General features: G+C 46.1%; 2 protein-coding genes across 4 annotated transcripts in view; both read right to left on the bottom strand.

Annotated features, from left to right (window-relative positions):
* LOC139563424 (glycogen phosphorylase, liver form) overlaps nucleotides 1-4496 on the bottom strand; it is a 32586-nt gene extending 28090 nt beyond the window's left edge. For both annotated transcript variants that reach the window (XM_071382084.1, XM_071382085.1), the window contains exons 1-3: nucleotides 4171-4496; nucleotides 2704-2805; nucleotides 1898-1976 (exon numbers count right to left, since the gene is read on the bottom strand). In XM_071382084.1, the coding sequence (XP_071238185.1) occupies nucleotides 1898-1976; nucleotides 2704-2805; nucleotides 4171-4413 (424 nt within the window). In that variant the 5' untranslated portion in view covers nucleotides 4414-4496. The remainder of the gene's footprint in view (nucleotides 1-1897; nucleotides 1977-2703; nucleotides 2806-4170) is intronic.
* An 8343-nt stretch (nucleotides 4497-12839) lies between these two features.
* LOC139563638 (E3 ubiquitin-protein ligase TRIM9-like) overlaps nucleotides 12840-22333 on the bottom strand; it is a 68200-nt gene continuing 58706 nt past the window's right edge. For both annotated transcript variants that reach the window (XM_071382479.1, XM_071382478.1), the window contains 3 exons: nucleotides 20798-21101; nucleotides 18154-18316; nucleotides 12840-14103 (listed from right to left, as the gene is read on the bottom strand). In XM_071382479.1, the coding sequence (XP_071238580.1) occupies nucleotides 14026-14103; nucleotides 18154-18316; nucleotides 20798-21101 (545 nt within the window). In that variant the 3' untranslated portion in view covers nucleotides 12840-14025. The remainder of the gene's footprint in view (nucleotides 14104-18153; nucleotides 18317-20797; nucleotides 21102-22333) is intronic.

A 22333-nucleotide genomic window follows, 5' to 3' on the forward strand; every position in this document is an offset into this window, starting at 1 on the left:
GTAGAGGGGTAAAGTACGGAGTAAGGGGGGGTAAAGTATGGAGTAAGGGGGGTAAAGTACAGAGTAAGGGGGGTAAAGTAGGTTGTAAAGTATGGTGTGAGGGGGGTAAAGTAGGGGGTAAAGTACGGTGTAGAGGGGTAAAGTACGGAGTAAGGGGGGTAAAGTAGGGGGTAAAGTACGGTGTAGAGGGGTAAAGTACGGAGTAAGGGGGGGTAAAGTATGGAGTAAGGGGGGGTAAAGTATGGAGTAAGGGGGGGTAAAGTATGGAGTAAGGTACGGTGTAGGGGGGTAAAGTATGGGGTAAAGTACGGCGTAGGGGGGGGTAAAGTACGGCGTAGGGGGGTAAAGTACGGCGTAGGGGGGGTAAAGTACGGCGTAGGGGGGGTAAAGTACGGCGTAGGGGGGGTAAAGTACGGCGTAGGGGGGGTAAAGTACGGCGTAGGGGGGTAAAGTACGGCGTAGGGGGGTAAAGTACGGCGTAGGGGGGGTAAAGTACGGCGTAGGGGGTGTAAAGTACGGCGTAGGGGTAAAGTATGGAGTAAGGGGGGTAAAGTACGGAGTAAGGGGGGTAAAGTACGGCGTAGGGGGGGTAAAGTACGGCGTAGGGGGGGTAAAGTACGGCGTAAGGGGGGTAAAGTATGGAGTAAGGGGGGTAAAGTATGGAGTAAGGGGGGTAAAGTATGGAGTAAGGGGGGTAAAGTATGGAGTAAGGGGGTAAAGTATGGAGTAAGGGGGTAAAGTATGGAGTAAGGGGGGTAAAGTATGGAGTAAGGGGGGTAAAGTAGGTTGTAAAGTATGAAGGGGGGTAAAGTATGGAGTAAGGGGGGGTAAAGTATGGAGTAAGGGGGTAAAGTATGGAGTAAGGGGGGTAAAGTATGGAGTAAGGGGGGTAAAGTATGGAGTAAGGGGGGTAAAGTATGGAGTAAGGGGGGTAAAGTATGGTGTAAGGGGGGTAAAGTACGGCGTAGGGGGGGTAAAGTACGGCGTAGGGGGGGTAAAGTACGGCGTAGGGGGGTAAAGTACGGCGTAGGGGGGGTAAAGTACGGCGTAGGGGGGGTAAAGTACGGCGTAGGGGGGGTAAAGTACGGCGTAGGGGGGGTAAAGTACGGCGTAGGGGGGGTAAAGTAGGTTGTAAAGTATGGCGTAGGGGGGGTAAAGTACGGCGTAGGGGGGGTAAAGTACGGCGTAGGGGGGGGGGGTAAAGTACGGCGTAGGGGGGGTAAAGTACGGCGTAGGGGGGGTAAAGTACGGCGTAGGGGGGGTAAAGTACGGCGTGAAGTTTGGTGTAAATTATGGCGTAGTATTTCTTAGTATCTGCTCTGGAATATTCCTATGAAGGTTAGTTATAGCGACTATAGGAGTTGGCTCTATAGAACAAACAGATCTGGGACCAGGCTACAGGGAGGTTGTCATTTGATTTGTTTGTTGCATAAAGATCTGTTCTCATGTCAAAAAAAGGCTGCGTTTACACAGGGAGCCCAATTCTGATCTTTTCCCACTAAGTGGTCTTTTAACCAAATCAGACCAGCACTTTTTTGGGAGATTTGAGCTGCCTGTGTAAACAGAGCCAAACTATAACAAAATGAAGTGTAATAAAGTGTGTCTGTGGTGCAGCCAACTAAACAGCCTCTTACGGTTGGGTAAACTTCCTGTTTTGGCCAGCCAACAACAGCCTCATAGTGTTAGGTAAACTTCCTGTTCTGGCTTGCAGACAGGAGAGGCTAGCTGTAGTTTTCCACCCGATGACAACCCACTGTATTCTGTACTACATTAAATAGAACCCTGTAGCCCGGGCCCCAGTTCCATTGGTTCCGTGTAGACAACTTCTTTGGTCATGAACCACCATAGAAGTTAGCAAGGACACACACACACACCTAACACTTGGTCCGTACTGTACCTGCCAGTCTGCCCAAGCCTCCGTTCCCCAGCCCTGCATCTTCCTCCATCTCTTCCAGGTCCTCCATGTCCAAACCCAGCTACACAAACAAACAGAGACTTTAAAAATAACAAACTCTATTCAACTTGTTCAAGCAATACAAAAAAGGGACAGACCCATATTAGTGTTTAATAATGTATGAGCTGATGAATCACATCACCATGCTTAACCTGCATGACTAAGGTGTGTTAATCATGCTTAACCTGCGTGACCAAGGTGTGTTAATCATGCTTAACCTGCATGACCAAGGTGTGTTAATCATGCTTAACCTGCGTGACCAAGGTGTGTTAATCATGCTTAACCTGCGTGACCAAGGTGTGTTAATCATGCTTAACCTGCGTGACCAAGGTGTGTTAATCATGCTTAACCTGCGTGACCAAGGTGTGTTAATCATGCTCAAGGTGTGTTAATCATGCTTAACCTGCGTGACCAAGGTGTGTTAATTATACTTAACCTGCGTGACCAAGGTGTGTTAATCATGCTTAACCTGCGTGACCAAGGTGTGTTAATTATACTTAACCTGCGTGACCAAGGTGTGTTAATTATACTTAACCTGCGTGACCAAGGTGTGTTAATCATGCTTAACCTGCGTGACCAAGGTGTGTTAATCATGCTTAACCTGCATGACCAAGGTGTGTTAATCATGCTTTCACAGTTGAGAAATTCTGTCTCTTGTAACAGTATTCGTTAAGTCTCTAGGCTCCAGTGGTTCCTGCCTGTAGACATGCCATTGGTGTGCTCCAGACGTCCTCTCAGTTCTGTCTCACCTGGTAGATGGCCTCGTCACAGGCGTTCTGCAGCCCCAGGTTAATCATGGTGTTCTGGAGGGTTCTACCCATGTAGAACTCCAGGGAGAGGTAGTACACCCGCTGGACAGGAGAACAGGGGTGTATTCATTAGGTGGCAGACAATCAACAACAAAACAGTTTTGCAATGCAAACCCGTTTATTCCAAATAGAAAACGTTTTGCATGAAAAATAAAATGAGAGAGAGTTCGTATTGAACAAAGTCAGGTATATCACTCCCAGCTTTAGTTCCATTCTCCGTTTGCTTCCTAGTAAGGAACACATCCCAGGAACACGCAACAAACAGTACTAATACAACACTGGCGCGTATCAATAAAAAAAAACGGTTCTCAGAGTAGGAGTGTAATCCTTTTCATTATGATGTAAAAGTCAAAACTGATCCGAGATCAGCCCTCCTACTCTCAGATTCTTCCGGAATACAACCAGGCCATTGAAACTATGATTTCATGAGGCCTACAGCTTCAAGGTAAGGCTAAATATAGTCTTTATCACAATGTAGCTCTCCTTCCTCCCAAAGTGGACAGTTGAACTCCCTTCACTAAATTGAAAAAGGAAAATGACTGGTATAAGAAATAAATGGTGGAAACGCCCACTAATCTATGGTCTCCACCAATCCACTGCTATTAGATTTGTAGAAAGTAGGTTACATTTCAGGAGGAAGGAGATATTATTGGGAAGCAAATTGATGATAATGATGACGAGGAGCAGCATACGGAGACATTTATTAAAAGGGGGGCGGGGCTGTGACTAGTGATGGGCATTCAGAGTCTTTCCGGATAGCCACAGTATTTGGCTCCGTTCCCATAAAAAAAAAAAAGAGCCGTATAAATTGGGTCCCAAACAGCTCTTTATTCAAAACTCTTGAATTTTTTTTGAAATTGCAAATTTCAAATGTAATCCAAAAAAGTAGGGGTACCATGTCAGATCGTAATATGCACGTTCAAATACATATTTACCTAACCCTACATTGTTTGGGGGGGGGGGGGGCGCAGTGCAAAAATGACGGTGGACCGGATCGATATCTCTCCACTATTTATTTATTTTTTGCAGGAGGGATTCAACATATTAGGATAATTATTTTGTCATTTATTAGCAGGTAATCGTTGTTTGAAGCTCAACAAAGTAGTTAGTAGACGCAGTATGCAAATCAGGATATTAGGATAATTATTTTGTCATTTATTAGCAGGTAATCGTTGTTTGAAGCTCAACAAAGTAGTTAGTAGACGCAGTATGCAAATCAGGGAACCAAATACGATTCTGTTCCCAAAGTTCACCAAAAAAAGCAGTTGGTTCGCGAACGACCCATCACTAGCTAATACTGGACCAGATAAAGACAGTACAAGACAGACAGGTAAAGCCAGGATAAATTATCCAAACAAAAGTACAGCATGATATTTGGAAAAGTCAACCACTTTGAAACGACTTTACCTTGGGATCGGTCTCATAGTAGAACTGTTGCGTTCTGATCCATCTTCCCACCAGGTGATCTCGAACCGTGTGCGCTAGGGCGAAGTAATAATCCCGCGGCGTCGCTACGTTCCTGTCTTTGACCAAAGTGAAATGAAGATGTCGGTTAAAACCTTTCTTCAACTCGGCGACGTTCTCCACCCCGACAATTCCTCTGATACTGATCTGTTTACGCTTCTCCTGGTCAGTGAGAGGTGCCGCCATGCTGCTGAACAAAACGGCTGCTGACAGTCTTTCAATGTCAACTCAAAAGTGGAGAAACTAAGTTTAGGTAGTTGCTTTTCTGTGGCGTGAGTCTCCTCCTCTCTATCCTCTTTAATGTCCATTGGTGCATGGAGGCGGAGGTGTGTCGTTTCCCAACCTCTCAACGTCTGGCAGATGAGTGCAGAGAAAAATATTGGAAAATGTTTTTGGACACTTATCATTTTATTGAATATTCACAGATACAGAAAACACCAAGAGAGATCATTAATAATAGCAACACTTCCAAATATAGTAATAACAATAATCATAACAATAGCAACATTTGTCTTTATTGACATATAAGTCAACAGACTATATGTAAAGTATAATCAATGTTTAAGGATATTGGACTTTTTGTATAATCCGCCAAGCAGAGCATCAATTTTTATTACTTTAGATTTCAGACGCACATTGCTTAAGCGCACATTATATACATTGAGAGAACTGCCTACTTGTATGTCGCCCAGCGACCGTATATATGTAAATTCTAGAATGCTAAAATATGCTAAATTAGGAGAGTAAAGAAAGGTTGTCTTGAGGGGCTGTCAGGGCGCATTTCGTTTGTTAATACCACCACTGTCCACGGGGGTTCCTGCGCTCAAACTTGTATTTCATTCAACTCACATCTTCTTGGATTAGGCACCTTAAATGACTTAAATGATCAGACAACTTGGTCTATACAGCTGGTTTGGAGAAACTACAATAACTATGGATGAATTATACCAATAGTTCAACATCAACCTTCCAGTAGCGATAATATTTACACATTTGTATTTGGTTGAATCTAATATAAATTCAGTCTCCAAATTGCATAAAAAACTAGTTTACAAAAGAATGATAATTTAATTTGTATACTGGAATAGTTATATAACATTGGGATAATGACCATCTTTGTCTTAATTTGGCCTAGATCAGAGATGACCCTCCCCCTCTCTGTGCCCAACCCCTCCTCGCTCTCTCTGTCCCCCCCACTCTCTGTCTCCCTCCCCCTCCCCCTCTCTCTCTCTGACTGTCTCCCTCCCCCTCTCTCTGTCTCCCTCCCCCCTCTCTCTGTCTCCCTCCCCATCTCTCTCTGTCTCAGTCCCCCTCCGTCTACCTGTCCGTCCCCCTCCGTCTACCCGTTACTCGCTCTCTTCCTCACACACACACACACACACACACACACACACACACACACACACACACACACACACACACACACACACACACACACACACACACACACACACACACACACACACACACACACACACACACACACACACACACGCACGCACACACGTACGTGTGTCCAGTGCCCTCCTCAATGCTGGGCCTGTGTAGATATTTTTGGGCAGTGTGGGAAAGAGTCTGTCTGGTAGTCTCCATAATGACTCAACAAAGAGGCAACAAAACAACTACATGTTTAGAGAGTTGGCAATGGCATTAATGAGTTCCAGGGTGAAATGTCCTCTAGATATAGATCTAGGATCATCTTCCTCTCCTCTAAACCACAACCTTAACCAACCATGAGGAATATGCAAAACTGACCCAAGATCAGCGTCTAGGGGAAAACTTCAATCCTGTCTAAGAGCTCTACTCTAATTGTCCGTAGAGCTCTGAGACAGGATTGTGTCGAGGCACAGATCTGGGGGAAAAAATGTCTGCAGCATTGGAAGGTCCCCAAGAATACAGTGGCCTCTATCATTGTTAAATGGAAGAAGTTTGGAACCACCATGACTCTTCCTAGAGCTGGCCGCTCGGCCAAACTGAGCAATCGGTTGGAGAATGGCCTTGGTCAGGGAGGTGACCAAGAACCCGATGGTCACTCTGACAGAGCTCCAGAGTTCCTCTGTGGAGATGGGAGAACCTTCCAGAAGGACAACCATCTCTGCAGCACTCTACCAATCAGGCCTTTAGAGTGGCCAGATGGAAGCCACTCCTCAGTAAAAGGCACATGACAGCCCGCTTGGAGTTTGCCAAAAGGCACCTAAAAGACTCTCAGACCATGAGAAACAAGATTATCTGGTCTGATGAAACCAATATTGAACTCTTTGGCCTGAATGCCAAGAGTCACGTCTGGAGGAAACCTGGCATCATGCTGTGGGGATGTTTTTCAGCGGCAGGGACTGGGAGACTAGTCAGGATCGAGGGAAAGATTTTCTAAAAACCTGTTTTTGCTTTGTCATTGTGTGACATATTGTGATGTCATTATGGGGTATTGTGATGTCATTATGGGGTATTGTGTGTTGATTAAAGAGGGGAAAAACGATTTAATCAATTTTATAATAAGGCTGTAACGTAACAAAATGTGGAAAAAGTGAAGGGGTCTGAATACCTTCCGAATGCACTGTATCTCCATAGGCCTACCAACACCCCAAATAACCAACACCCCAAATAACCAACACCCCAAATATATCACCATAGCTCCTACCAACACCCCAAATAACCAACACCCCAAATAACCAACACCCCAAATAACCAACACCCCAAATAACCAACACCCCAAATAACCAACACCCCAAATAGATCACCATAGCTCCTACCAACACCCCAAATAACCAACACCCCAAATATATCACCATAGCTCCTACCAACACCCCAAATAACCAACACCTCAAATAACCAACACCCCAAATAACCGTCAGTTGGAAGATGGGTGATGACCATCCAAATCACCCTGTAGAGTGCTTTGTTTGATTCCTAATGACATTAAATAAATGAATACGCTTACACAAAGGATGCCTCAAGACATACATCCTCTGTAGTTGGCCCATTTGAAAGGGTTTTTAAAGGGATTTTAAATGGATTTTAAAGGGATTTTGAATGGATTTTAAAGGGATTTTGAATGGATTTTAAAGGGATTTTGAATGGATTTTAAAGGGATAATTTCAGGGTGAATGTCAAGTGTCACTGAACTCACTGCCTGTGTCCCAAATGGCACCCAATTCGCTATATAGTTCACTACTTTTGACGAGAGACCTATGGGCCCAGGTCAAATGTAGTGCCCTAAATAGGGAATTGGGTGCCATATTTGGGACACAGGAACTGTGTGCTGAACTAAACACTACAGTAGGTCTAGAGTTGTTCGAGAGTTGTTCGAGAGTTGTTCTAGAGTTGTTTGAGACTTGTTCTAGAGTTGTTCTAGAGTTGTTCGAGAGTTGTTCTAGAGTTGTTCGAGAGTTGTTTGAGAGTTGCTCTAGGTGAAAAGACTGCCATGAAGGTTGAACAAGAGATAGCATCCTGTCTTTGTTTTTTGAAGGTTTTGTAGCCCATCAACCACTAGCGCTAGCCTGGGTACCAGTCTGATTGTGCTATCATTTTACTTCTTGCCACTCCCTGTCAACAGCACTGCTTGTAGACAACCAGGAAACAGTCCTGCTTGTAGACAACCAGGAAACAGTCCTGCTTGTAGACAACCAGGAAACAGTCCTGCTTGTAGACAACCAGGAAACAGCCCTGCTTGTAGACAACCAGGAAACAGCACTGCTTGTAGACAACCAGGAAACAGCACTGCTTGTAGACAACCAGGAAACAGTCCTGCTTGTAGACAACCAGGAAACAGCCCTGCTTGTAGACAACCAGGAAACAGCCCTGCTTGTAGACAACCAGGAAACAGCCCTGCTTGTAGACAACCAGGAAACAGCCCTGCTTGTAGACAACCAGGAAACAGCACTGCTTGTAGACAACCAGGAAACAGTCCTGCATGTAGACAACCAGGAAACAGTCCTGCTTGTAGACAACCAGGAAACAGCCCTGCTTGTAGACAACCAGGAAACAGCCCTGCTTGTAGACAACCAGGAAACAGTCCTGCTTGTAGACAACCAGGAAACAATCGTGCTTGTAGACAACCAGGAAACAGTCCTGCTTGTAGACAACCAGGAAACAGTCCTGCTTGTAGACAACCAGGAAACAGCACTGCATGTAGACAACCAGGAAACAGTCCTGCTTGTAGACAACCAGGAAACAGTCCTGCATGTAGACAACCAGGAAACAGCCCTGCTTGTAGACAACCAGGAAACAGTCCTGCTTGTAGACAACCAGGAAACAGTCCTGCATGTAGACAACCAGGAAACAGCCCTGCTTGTAGACAACCAGGAAACAGTCCTGCTTGTAGATAGCTAATACCTTCACTTCATGGGATATTCTATTCATCATTAATTAACATATGCATTAATTAATTTCTATTAAGTAAAAAAAAGAAAAAAAAGAAAGAACGACAATGTTATGTGAAAAATCCACAAACAAAGATACTCTCTGTCTAAACATCAATAATCAATCCATCTATACAATCTCCTTCACATAAAGAGCATTTTCAAGAACAATAGTACAAAAACTATGAAGTTCCCCTTTAGTTCTATGTCTTAGATAAGGGGTTCTCAAATTCATAAATCAGAACACAACTCGAGTGAGATGAAAATAGCATACAAGGACTTCTACTATGACTTTGGCAGTGCGTGGCCGGACCAAGTCTTTGGCCCCCGGGGAAGGAACGTTTTAAAGAGCCGTCTCTCTGCAACGAGAAAATGTTGCCGATTTTCCTGCAATTCTACAAATTTTTGCCACGAGGCAGAAAGAAATCATGGCCTTTTTAGAGCTTAAATTACAGTGCATTTATGTTTGTAAAAACAATATTTTGGGGCTATTGAGTTGAAAAATGTACAATTGGTGGAGTACTGTAGATACCAATATCCCTGTAAGCTTCCCAGGAACAGGGTTCAGAACAGAAAAATGTAGATTAATAAAATGACATTGTATTTTATTGTATTACACTCTTCCACGGATCCCTTCGCCCCAAAATTACTTTAATCTGTTGTTGATAGTAATATTGACTATATGTGGAAAAAGTATGTGGACACCCCTTCAATTTAGTGGATTCGGCTATTTCAGCCACACCCGTTTGCTGACAGGTGTATAAAATCGAGCACACAGCCATGCGATCTCCATAGACAAACATTGGCATTAGAATGGCCCGTACTGAAGAGCTCAATGACTTTCAACGTGGCACCGTCATAGGATGCCACCTTTCCTACAGGTCAGTTTGTCAAATTTCTACCCTGCTAGAGCTGCCCCGGTCAACTGTAAGTGCTGTTATTGTGAAGTGCAAACATCTAGTAGCAACAACGGCTCAGCCGCGAAGTGGTAGGCCACACAAGCAGACAAAACGGGACAGCCGTGTTTTTCATGGTTCGGGCTAGGTCCCTTAGTTCCAGTGAAGGGAAATCTTAACGCTACAGCATACAATGACATTCTAGACGATTCTGTGCCTCCAACATTGTGGCAAAAGTTTGGGGAAGGCCCTTTCCTGTTTCAGCATGACAATGCTCCCGTGCACAAAGCGAGGTCCATACAGAAATGGTTTGTCGAGATCAGTGTGGAAGAACTTGACTGGCCTGCACAGAGCCCTGACCTCAACCCCATCGAACACCTTTGGAATGAATTAGAACGCCGACTTCGAGCCAGGCTAATCGCCCAACATCAGTCCCTGACCTCACTAATGCTCTTGTGGCTGAATGGAAGCAAGTCCCCACAGCAATGTTCCACCATCTAATGGAAAGCCTTCCCAGAAGAGTGGAGGCTGTTATAGCAGCAAAGTGGGGACCAACGCCATATTAATGCCCATGATTTTGGAATGAGATATTTGACGAGTAGGTGTCCACATACTTTTGGTCATGAAGTGTATATATTGAGATCTGACAACAGATACCCTACAGTACCTCTGCGGACCCCACTTTGAGAACCCCTGCCCTAGTTAGTGCACTACTTTTGACCAGAGCCCTATGGCCACTGGTGTAAAGTAGTTCACTCTGTAGGGAATAGGGTGCTATATGGGACGCTAGGATTCAGTCCTCTACAGGAAGAGCATTAGCACGCTGAGTTGCAGTAGCACCTTATTCAAAACAGACAATGTCGGAGTGAAACCATCCAGCATTATAAAAATGTGTTCTTAAACTGACTTGTCTAGTTAAATAAAGATTAAATAAAAAATATAAATACATTATCAACACCACCTCCACCCCCAACCACCACCACCTCCACCTCCACCCCCAACACCACCTCCACCCCCAACCACCACCACCTCCACCTCCACCCCCAACACCACCTCCACCCCCAACACCACCTCCACCCCCAACACCACCTCCACCACCACCCCCAACCACCACCACCTCCACCTCCACCCCCAACACCACCTCCACCCCCAACCACCACCACCTCCACCTCCACCCCCAACACCACCTCCACCCCCAACCACCACCACCTCCACCTCCACCCCCAACACCACCTCCACCCCCAACACCACCTCCACCCCCAACACCACCTCCACCACCACCCCCAACACCAATCCCACCACCACCCCAACCACCACCTCCACCCCAACCACCACCACCTCCACCCCAACCACCACCACCCCCAACACCAATCCCACCACCCCAACCACCACCTCCACCCCAACCACCACCACCTCCACCCCAACCACCACCACCTCCACCCCAACCACCACCACCCCCAACACCAATCCCACCACCCCAACCACCACCTCCACCCCCAACACCACCACCACCCCAACCACCACCTCCACCCCAACCACCACCACCACCACCCCAACCACCACCACCTCCACCCCCAACACCACCACCACCCCCAACACCACCACCACCCCAACCACCACCACCACCACCACCCCAACCACCACCACCTCCACCACCACCACCACCACCACCACCACCCCAACCACCACCACCTCCACCCCAACCACCACCACCTCCACCCCAACCACCACCACCTCCACCCCCAACACCAATCCCAACACCACCTCCACCCCCAACACCACCACCACCCCCAACACCACCACCACCCCAACCACCACCACCTCCACCCCCAACACCACCCCCAACACCAATCCCAACACCACCTCCACCCCCAACATCACCAACGAATGGGACGCACGAACAGACAGACATATATTCAGCGTTTTATATGTATCTCACTGACAGATGTGGGGAAACAGAGGATGTGGCATCCCAAAGAGCCCAGAAGTATAGGGACCGCCATGTGGGATGTACCCTACGTTTCGAACACATAAATGTCTTCTTAGTAGAATAGAATAAGTCGACTGTATTTCGTTGGTTACAAACTACGGATAAGATTCAGGTTTAAAAAAGCAAAGCCACTGGTAGCGTCTAATTTACAGAATACAATAGAAATACAGTCCATGTCTACAGTCCGTCCCACCTGACGGTCCGTCCCACCTGGCGGTCCGTCCCACCTGGCGGTCCGTCCCACCTGGCGGTCCGTTCCACCTGGCGGTCCGTCCCACCTGGCGGTCCGTTCCACCTGGCGGTCCGTCCCACCTGGCGGTCCGTTCCACCTGGCGGTCCGTTCCACCTGGCGGTCCGTCCCACCTGGCGGTCCATTCCACCTGGCGGTCCATTCCACCTGGCGGTCCATTCCACCTGGCGGTCCGTCCCACCTGGCGGTCCATTCCACCTGGCAGTCCGTCCCACCTGGCGGTCCATTCCACCTGGCAGTCCGTCCCACCTGGCGGTCCATTCTACCTGGCGGTCCATTCCACCTGGCGGTCCGTCCCACCTGGCGGTCCGTCACACGTGGCGATCCGTCCCACCTGGCACCCGGTTCTCTATGTGGGGCTCTACATTTGACCAGAACCCTACGGGCCAGTTTGAGAGCAGCAAACATCTATGTGCCCTGGTCTAAAGTAGTGCACTACCCTATGGGCCCTGGTCTAAAGTAGTGCACTACCCTATGGGCCCTGGTCTAAAGTAGTGCACTACCCTATGGGCCCTGATCAACAGTAGTCCACTACCCTATGGGCCCTGGTCTAAAGTAGTGCACTACCCTATGTGCCCTGGTCAACAGTAGTGTACTACCCTATGGGCCCTGGTCAACAGTAGTGTACTACCCTATGGGCCCTGGTCTAAGGTAGTGCACTACCCCATGGGCCCTGGTCAACAGTAGTGCACTACCCTATTGGCCCTGGTCTAAAGTAGTGCACTACCCTATGGGCCCTGGTCTAATGTAGTGCACTACAAAGGGAATAGGGTGCTATTTGGAACTCATATTAGCATGTCATTGGATTTAAGTTACAAGTTTGGTGAAAACAATGACAGAATTCCCTTTACGTTGATTACTTTTTTCCAAATCCAATCCGTTTTCCGCATTGAGTCAACGTCGTCACATTGAATTTTTTTGGTTGAAATGACGTGGAAACAACCTTGATTCAACCTGTTTTTGCCCAGTGGGCCTCTTCAGCAGGTAGATGAGTGTCCTCTTCTGCTCCCCCTGGCTGTCGTCAAGGGTAATCCACTCTTGTTCCTGCAGTCTCATGTATGTGTGTTTGGTGCGACAAGGATTCTGTTGAAATGCTAGTGTGGAGAAGTGGTTTGTACAGACTATGGTAACAGGGTCGTGTGTGTGTGTGTGTGTGTGTGTGTGTGTGTGTGTGTGTGTGTGTGTGTGTGTGTGTGTGTGTGTGTGTGTGTGTGTGTGTGTGTGTTTGTGTGTGTGTGTGTGTGGCTGAGAGAGAGAGACACAGAGAGACAGAGAGAGACAGAGAGACAGAGAGAGACAGAGAGAGAGACAGAGAGAGAGACAGAGAGAGACAGAGAGACAGAGAGAGACACACAGAGAGACACAGAGACAGAGAGAGACACACAGAGAGACACAGAGACAGAGAGAGACACAGAGAGACACAGAGACACAGAGAGACACAGAGAGACACAGAGAGACACAGAGAGACAGAGAGACAGAGAAAGTCTCAAGTTAAAGGTTCTATGATGACATATTATGTTGTCTTCTTCAGAGATCTAGAACCAGAACTAACAGGGCAGGGTTCTAGAGTCCAGAGGGGTTCTAGAGTCTGGTGATGAGTAGTAAGTAGTCTTCTTGGATTGGTTGGATGGATGAACCTAGTTCACTTTTCAACCCAATCCTAATAATTGACATGTTAAGACAGGGCAGTAAGCCAAATCAGAGCTCCATTTCCAGTTGAGAGTTGGGTGTTGATGGCTCAGTAGGTATGTACAGTAACTGTATGAGTATTGAGAGGATCTTGTACTGTACAGTCAAGGCTATGGGTCCGGACCGTCCAGTGGTCTGTAGAGGTGAGGAGCATTGTCTGGCGTCAGGCACTGACGTCACTCCAACCCAACGCTAGTCCTGCGATCAACAGGCGAAGGTTACACTATCTGACGTATGACAATGGGCCTGGTTGGTCTATAGAAGCTAGGGGATAGGGACGTGGTGTTGTGCACATGGCTGTGAGTTGAACGAGCCCTAAATGGAACCCTAGTCCTTACATAGCAGACTAATTTTAGCATGACTTTGGCTAAGAGTAGTGCACTAAATAGGGTATAGGGTGTCATTTGGGGTCCACACTTAGAGAGCCCAGACGGTGAGCAGCTTGTTGCCATTCTCTCAGTCCCAAATGGCACCCTATTCCCTATATAGTGCACTACGTTTGACCAGAGCTCTATGAGCCCTGTGTACTATGAAGGGAATAGGGTGCGCTATAGTGTGCCATTTGGGACGTAGCCCTTGTCTTGTCTTGCTTCACTGCAGTGCTGAGTCAACTCCTTAACACACTGAGGCAGACAGGTCTGCTTCTCCTGGAGTGTAGAAGTCAGGAATGGGCAGGCCGGTGTGCAGGGTCACCTACAGAACAAACAAAATCATAATCTTCCTCCTTCTTCCTCATCCTCCTCCTCCTCCTCCTCATATCCTAGCAGCAGAAAATAATATTTCTCGAAGCAGATCGAACAACTACCTGTATATAGATGTCATTGCAGGTATTGAACAGCAGGTGGAGCTGTTGAACTAATGAGAAATAGACTAAGCTATTGTATCACTGCTGCTGGTGTCTGCATGAGGTGTTACCAAGCACTGCATTACCATTACCAATAGAGCCATAATACCCATAAAACCTAGCGGTCAAACAGGGAAATGGTTCCAATCATTCATTTTTTCCGTAGGGGATTTTTAGAAAGACTTCATATGAGGGTTTGTGTTTAGTGGAGGCTTACTCTGGCGTGACGTTTTGACAACCGTGGAAATCTCTCTAGGACAAGGTGACTTTTATTAATATATTCGCCCTGTATTTACCCCTGTCCCCCTCCCAAATAACGGAATGCTAATTAGTTACTAATGTGGCTATCATACAGAACTACAAATGTCTGTCTCAAGCTTCACGTCACTTACAATACCAGTCAAAAGTTTGGACACACCTACTCAATCCAGAGTTTATCTTTATTTTTACTATTTTCTACACTGTAGAATAATGGTGAAGATATCAAAACTAAACTCAGCAAAAAAAGAAACGTCCCTTTTTCAGGACCCTGTCTTTCAAAGATAAAATCCAAATAACTTCACAGATCTTCACCAGGAACGCACAATTCCATCATCAGTGCTTAGACTGTCCGCAATAGGCTGAGAGAGGCTGGACTGAGGGCTTGTAGGCCTGTTGTAAGGCAGGTTCTCACCAGACATCACCGGCAACAACGTCGCCTATGGGCACAAACCCACCGTTGCTGGACCAGACAGGACTGGCAAAAAGTACTCTTCACTGACGAGTCGCGGTTTTGTCTCACCAGGGGTGATGGTTGGATTCGCGTTTATCGTCGAAGGAATGAGCGTTACACCGAGGCCTGTACTCTGGAGCAGGATCAATTTTGGGGGTGGAGGGTCCGTCAAGGTCTGGGTCGGTGTGTCACAGCATCATCGGACTGAGCTTGTTGTCATTGCAGGCAATCTCAAAGCTGTGCGTTACAGGGAAGACATCCTCCTCCCTCATGTGGTACCCTTCCTGCAGGCTCATCCTGACATGACCCTCCAGCATGACAATGCCACCAGCCATACTGCTCGTTCTGTGCGTGATTTCCTGCAAGACAGGAATGTCAGCGTTCTGCCATGGCCAGCGAAGAGCCCAGATCTCAATCCCATTGAGCACATCTGGGACCTGTTGGATCGGAGGGTGAAGGCTAGGGCCATTCCCACCAGAAATGTCCGGGAACTTGCAGGTGCCTTGGTGGAAGAGTGGGGTAACATCACACAGCAAGAACTGGAAAATCTGGTGCAGTCCATGAGGAGGAGATGCACTGCAGTACTTAATGCAGCTGGTGGCCACACCAGATACTGACTGTTACTTTTGATTTTGAGCCCCCCCTTTGTTCAGGGACACATTATTCAATTTCTGTTAGTCACATGTCTGTGGAACTGGTTCAGTTTATGTCTCAGTTGTTGAATCCTGTTATGTTCATACAAATATTTACACATGTTAAGTTTGCTGAAAATAAACGCAGTTGACAGTGAGAGGACGTTTCTTTTTTTGCTGAGTTGATGAAATATCACATATGGAATCATTTAGTAACCAAAAAACTGTTAAACAAATCAAAATATATTTTATATTTGATATTCTTCAAAGTAGCCACCCTTTGCCTTGATGACAGCTTTGCACACTGTTGGTATTCTCTCAACCAGCTTCACCTGGAATTTTATTTTATTTATTTTATTTCACCTTTATTTAACCAGGTAGGCCAGTTGAGAATAAGTTCTCATTTACAACTGCGGCCTGGCCAAGATAAAGCAAAGCAGTGAGACAAAAACAACAACAACACAGAGTTACACATAAACTTACAGTCAATAACACAATAGAAAAATCTATGTACAGTGTTTGAATGTAGAAGAGTAGGGAGGTAAGGTAATAAATAGGCCGTAGAGGCAAAATAATTACAATTTAGCATTAACACTGGAGTGATAGATGAGCAGATGATGATGTGCAAGTAGAGATACTGGGGTGCAAAAGAGAAAGAGGATAAGTAACAATATGGGGATGAGGTAGTTGGGTGTGCTATTTACAGATGGGCTGTGTACAGGTACAGTGACCGGTAAGCTGCTCTGACAGCTGATGCTTAAAGTTAGAGAGGGAGATATAAGACTCCAGCTTCAGTGATTTTTGCAATTCGTTCCAGTTATTGGCAGCAGAGAACTGGAAGGAAAGGCGGCCAAAGGAAGTGTTGGCTTTGGGGATGACCAGTGAAATATACCTACTGGAGCGCGTGTTACGGGTGGGTGTTTTTATGGTGACCAGTGAGCTGAGATAAGGCGGGCTTTACCTAGCGAAGACTTATAGATGACCTGGAGCCAGTGGGTTTGGCAACGAATATGTAGTGAGGGCCAGCCAACGAGAGCATACAGGTCGCAGTGGTGGGTGGTATATGGGGCTTTGGTGATAAAAGGGATGGCACTGTGATGGACTACATCCAGTTTGCTGAGTAGAGTGTTGGAGGCTATTTTGTAAATTACATCGCCAAAGTCAAGGATTGGTAGGATATTCAGTTTTACGAGGGTATGTTTGGCAGCATGAGTGAAGGAGGCTTTGTTGTGAAATAGGAAGCCGATTCTAGATTTAACTTTGGATTGGAGATGTTTAATGTGAGTCTGGAAGGAGAGTTTACAGTCTAACCAGACATCTAGGTATTTGTAGTTGTCCACATATTCTAAGTCAGAACCGTCCAGAGTAGTGATGCTAGTCGGGCGGGAGGGTGCGGGCAGCATTTGGTTTTACTAGCATTTAAAAGCAGTTGGAGGCCAAGGAAGGAGTGTTGTATGGCGTTGAAGCTCGTTTGGATGTTAGTTAACACAGTGTCCAAAGAAGGGCCAGAAGTATACAGAATGGTGTCGTCTGCGTAGAGGTGGATCAGAGAATCACCAGCAGCAAGAGCTTCACTATGGAATGCTGGAATGCTTCACTATGACGCGCCCACTGTGGGCCTCTATACATTGTAATATAGATGAGGAAGCTGTCTACAGGCATGAATAATTTGATATATATCCATAATCTTTTAGATATCCATAGATATTGTGTAGAATAGAAAGCCCCTCTGGATCCTCTCTCTGCACAGGAGGTGCTAGCCAGGTTGGGGTAATGGTGTGTCTATGCTGTGGCAATGTTACCTGGACTTTGCGGTTGGTATAACATTGTTTCTATTCTAGGGGCTTCCTGGTTATTGTAAACGTTGTTTCTACGTTGCGTGTATCTGGGTTGGTATACCGTTCTTTCTCTGTTGTGGCAATGTTACTTCAACATTAGAATAGTGTTTCTACTTTGGGGGCTACCTGGACATCATAGCGTTGTTTCTACGTTGGGTCTATAACGTTGTTTCTACGTTGGGGCTATAATGTTGTTTCTACGTTGGGGCCATAACGTTGTTTCTACGTTGGGGCTATAACGTTGTTTCTACGTTGGGGCTATAACGTTGTTTCTACGTTGAGGCTATAACGTTGTTTCTACGTTGGGGCTATAACATTGTTTCTACGTTGGGGCTATAACGTTGTTTCTACGTTGGGGCTATAGCGTTGTTTCTACGTTGGGGCTATAACGTTGTTTCTACATTGGGGCTATAACATTGTTTCTACGTTGGGGCTATAACGTTGTTTCTACATTGGGGCTATAACATTGTTTCTACGTTGGGGCTATAACGTTGTTTCTACGTTGGGGCTATAACGTTGTTTCTACGCTGGGGCTATAACGTTGTTTCTACGTTGGGGCTATAACGTTGTTTCTACGTTGGGGCTATAACGTTGTTTCTACGTTGGGGCTATAACGTTGTTTCTACGTTGGGGCTATAACGTTGTTTCTACGTTGGGGCTATAACGTTGTTTCTATGTTGTTTATATAACGTTGTTTCTATGTTGTTTATATGTTACCTGTACGTTTCGGTTGAGGCTGATAGCAGGGTAGTAGAGCCCCTCGATGCCTTCGAAGGCCACAGGACCCTGCTGTTCGTCGTTGATGAGGAAGATGAGGATCCCTCTGGTGAAGTCTAACAACACTCCTACTGTAGCCCCTTTACTTACGCCCCCGTCCGTCCTGAAGAGAAACACAGAATGTCAAATACATACAGTATGCATAGTATACAGTATACAGACCCCTTCCCTTTGTCCACATTTTGGTACGTTACAGCCTTATTCTAAAATTGATAAAAGAATATGAAATTCTCATCAATCTATACGCAAAACCCCATAATGACAAAGTGAATTACAGGTTTTCCTGAAATTTTTGCAAATGTATAAAAAACAAAAAACAGAAATACCTTATTTACATAAGTATTCAGACCCTTTGCTATAATACTCAAAATTGAGCTCAGGTGCATCCTGTATCCATTGATCATCCTTGAGATGTTTCTACAACTTTATTTGAGTCAACCTGTGGTAAATTCAATTGATTGGACATGATTTGGAAAGGCACACACCTGTCTATATAAGGTCCGATAGTTGACAGTGCATGTCAGAGCAAAAACCAAGCCATGAGGTCGAAGGAATTGTCCGTAGAGCTCAGAAACAGGATTGTGTCGAGTCACAGATCTGGGGAAGGTTACCAAAAATTGTCTGCAGCATTGAAGGTACCCAAGAACACAGTGGCCTCCATCATTTTTAAATGGAAGAAGTTTGGAACCACCCAAAGTATTCCTAGAGCTGGCCGCCCGGCCAAACTGAGTAATCGGGGGAGAAGGGCCTTGGTCAGGGAGGTGACCAAGAACCCGATGGTCACTCTGAGAGAGCTCCGGAGTTCCTCTGTGGAGATGGGAGAACCTTCCAGAAGGACAACCATCTCTGCAGCACTCCACCCAAATCGAAAAACTGCTTTGTCATTATGGGGTATTGTGATGTCATTATGGGGTCTTGTGATGTCATTATGGGGTATTGTGATGTCATTATGGGGTCTTGTGATGTCATTATGGGGTCTTGTGATGTCATTATGGGGTATTGTGTGTAGATGGATGAGGAAGAAAAAAACAATTTTAATCCATTTTAGAATAAGGCTGTAACATAACAAAGTGGGGAAAAAGTCAAGGGGTCTGAATGCACAACTGTTTGACGTAGAAACACCGGATTTTCATCATATTTTTATTTTATTTAAATCTTTATGAATTCTTAAAAATATTAATAATGACAAAGAGAACGCATCTCAATTTTTTTGTTGTTGATATAAAATAAATAAATGTAATACTGAAATATCTAATTTACATACAGTAAGTATTCCCACCCTTGAGTCAACACTATGGTGAGAAAAAATATCTATTTAATCACTTTATAACGCAACAAAATGTGGAATAGTTAAAAGGGTGTGAATAGTTTCTGAAAGCACTGTAAATACCTACAGTCCTTTTTTTTCTTCTTAAAAAATAAAAACTTGCATTATTGGAGAAGGACCGTAATCATTTCACCTGTTGTTTACCAAGCATGTGACAAATACAATTAGATTTGATTTGAGTCCTACTGACACATCTTAAGCATACAGGTAATAGAAACCGTATCTTCACAGTCGTGTAACCGGTGTGAAATGGTCAGCTAGTTAGCAACTAGTTGTGTTTAAAAATCGGTGACGTCACTCGCTATGAGACCTTGAAGTAGTTTCCCAGCGGCTTTTGTGAGCGATAAGTAACGATGTTTCGAGGGTGACTGTTGTCGATGTGTTCGGAGGGTCCCTGTTTCGAGCTCAGGTTGGGGCGAGGAGAGGGACGGAAGTAACACTGTTACATTGGTGCCGTGACCTGGATCACTGGTTGCTGTGGGGAAGGAGGAGGTGGGTGAGAGTAACCGGTGTGAAATGGCTAGCTAGTTAGCAGTGTGCGCTAGTAACGTTTCAATCTTTGACGTCACTCGCTCGGAGACCTTGAAGTAGTTGTTTCTCTTGCTCTGCAAGGACCGCGGCTTTTATGGAGCGATAGGTAACGATGCTTTGCGGGTGACTGTTGTCGATGTGTTCAGAGGGTCACTAGTTTGAGCCCAGGTCAGGGGCGAGGAGAGGGACGGAAGCAACACTGTTACACTAGCCAGAGTGGATTGGTTGGTGTTTCATTAGACAAAGCTTCTCCATTAGCTGTTGGTGTGGATGCATCAGGTGTACCAGGTGACCTACCTGTTGGTGTGGATACATCAGGTGTACCAGGTGACCTACCTGTTGGTGTGGATACATCAGGTGTACCAGGTGACCTACCTGTTGGTGTAGATGCATCAGGTGTACCAGGTGACCTACCTGTTGGTGTGGATACATCAGGTGTACCAGGTGACCTACCTGTTGGTGTGGATACATCAGGTGTACCAGGTGACCTACCTGTTGGTGTGGATACATCAGGTGTACCAGGTGACCTACCTGTTGGTGTAGATGCATCAGGTGTACCAGGTGACCTACCTGTTGGTGTGGATGCATCAGGTGTACCAGGTGACCTACCTGTTGGTGTGGATACATCAGGTGTACCAGGTGACCTACCTGTTGGTGTGGATACATCAGGTATACCAGGTGACCTACCTGTTGGTGTGGATACATCAGGTGTACCAGGTGACCTACCTGTTGGTGTGTGAGTTGTTGTGCATGAACCAGGAGCGGTTGTTGTCCACATACATGGCCCAGGCCCTATCGTCTTTCCCCAGCATCACGTCCTTCAGCACGTCGCCGCGGGCAACCCCAAACGCAGGGTCCGGGTGGTTGTCATAGCGATCCACCGTGATCTCCCAGTAGTGTACACCGCGGGAGAAGCCGGAATTACCCATGACCACCCTGTCATCGTAGCTGTTGCACGTCACTGTCAGGTTGTCGTTGGAGAGGATGATGTCAGGGTGGGCTGACGCGGGGTCAAAGGTGAACCAGGCAACTACAGGAAGTAGACACACACACACACAGACAGATAAAGATTTCCGTTTTTCCACCATAAGGAACCATCAGCATGGTGAAAACACCTAACAGAGGAGATGAGGCTAGAAACTGGTGGTCTGAGGTGTGGTGAAACCAGCGGTTCCCAAACTCGGTCCCGGGGACCCCGAGGTTTTCACATTTTAGCTATCATTCCACTCCTTGACAAACATTGTCTTTGGCATATGACACGGGAATACAAGGAGTGGAATGACATCTAAGCAGACGGGTAGACTACTGCATCCCAGAGTTTTACCAGAATATAAGACTTATATACTGGCTGATTCTCTACGGTACGGTACAGGCAAATCACATATCTCTGGCACATACTGTCAAATACACTATTATTATAAATACATGACAGATATGACAAATACAATACTCCATTAGACACTCAAGGAGAGGGCAGTTGCTATCTCTGTGGGCACTCTATGGGACTTGATACTGTTACCATGGTAATTGGAACATCAGAACACGAGTGTTCCCATGGGAACATAATATAAGTAAAAAATATGTTGATTGGAGATTCCCAGTGAAAGCTGAATAACTGAAGCCCTCATTGGACAGCAAACTTGTGAACTTGTGAAATGCACAGAGGGAGGGAGAGAGAGAGAGAGAAAGACGGCAAGAGAAAGAGAGAAAAAAAGAGAGAGCAAGAGGGGTTGAAGAAAGTGGGGAGAGGGAGAGAGTGAAAGAGAGAGAGAGAGGAAGAGGGGGGAGAGAGGGAGAGAGTGAAAGAGAGAGAGAGAGGGGAAGAGGGGGGAGAGAGGGAGAGAGTGAAAGAGAGAGGAAGAGGGGAGAGAGTAAAAGAGAGAAAGAAAGAGATAGGAAGAGGGGGAGAGAGTAAAAGAGAGAAAGAGAGAGATGAAGAGGGGGGGGGTGGGAGAGAGAAAAAGAGAGAGTGAGGGGAAGGGAGAGAGTGAGAGGGAGCAGAGTAAAAGCACAGTGTGTAGGAGGTGAGGGTGGAGGATGAGGGTGGAGGTGAGGGTGGAGGATGAGGGTGGAGGGTGGTAGAGACTGTAAAAGCCGTGTTGATTTTATCAGGGAAACTGCTTCTTTTCAGTGGCCATTTTAGTATCACAGAGAAGATCCAAGCATATTCCATCCAGTCTAGGGATTCTTTCCCAAACCAACGACAAGGGTTTATTATTCTTATTACAGCACTCTTTCCCATAGACTATTTTCCAGACGGGG

This window comes from Salvelinus alpinus, chromosome 34 (assembly GCF_045679555.1).
Source record: "Salvelinus alpinus chromosome 34, SLU_Salpinus.1, whole genome shotgun sequence".
NCBI classification, from domain to species: domain Eukaryota; kingdom Metazoa; phylum Chordata; class Actinopteri; order Salmoniformes; family Salmonidae; genus Salvelinus; species Salvelinus alpinus.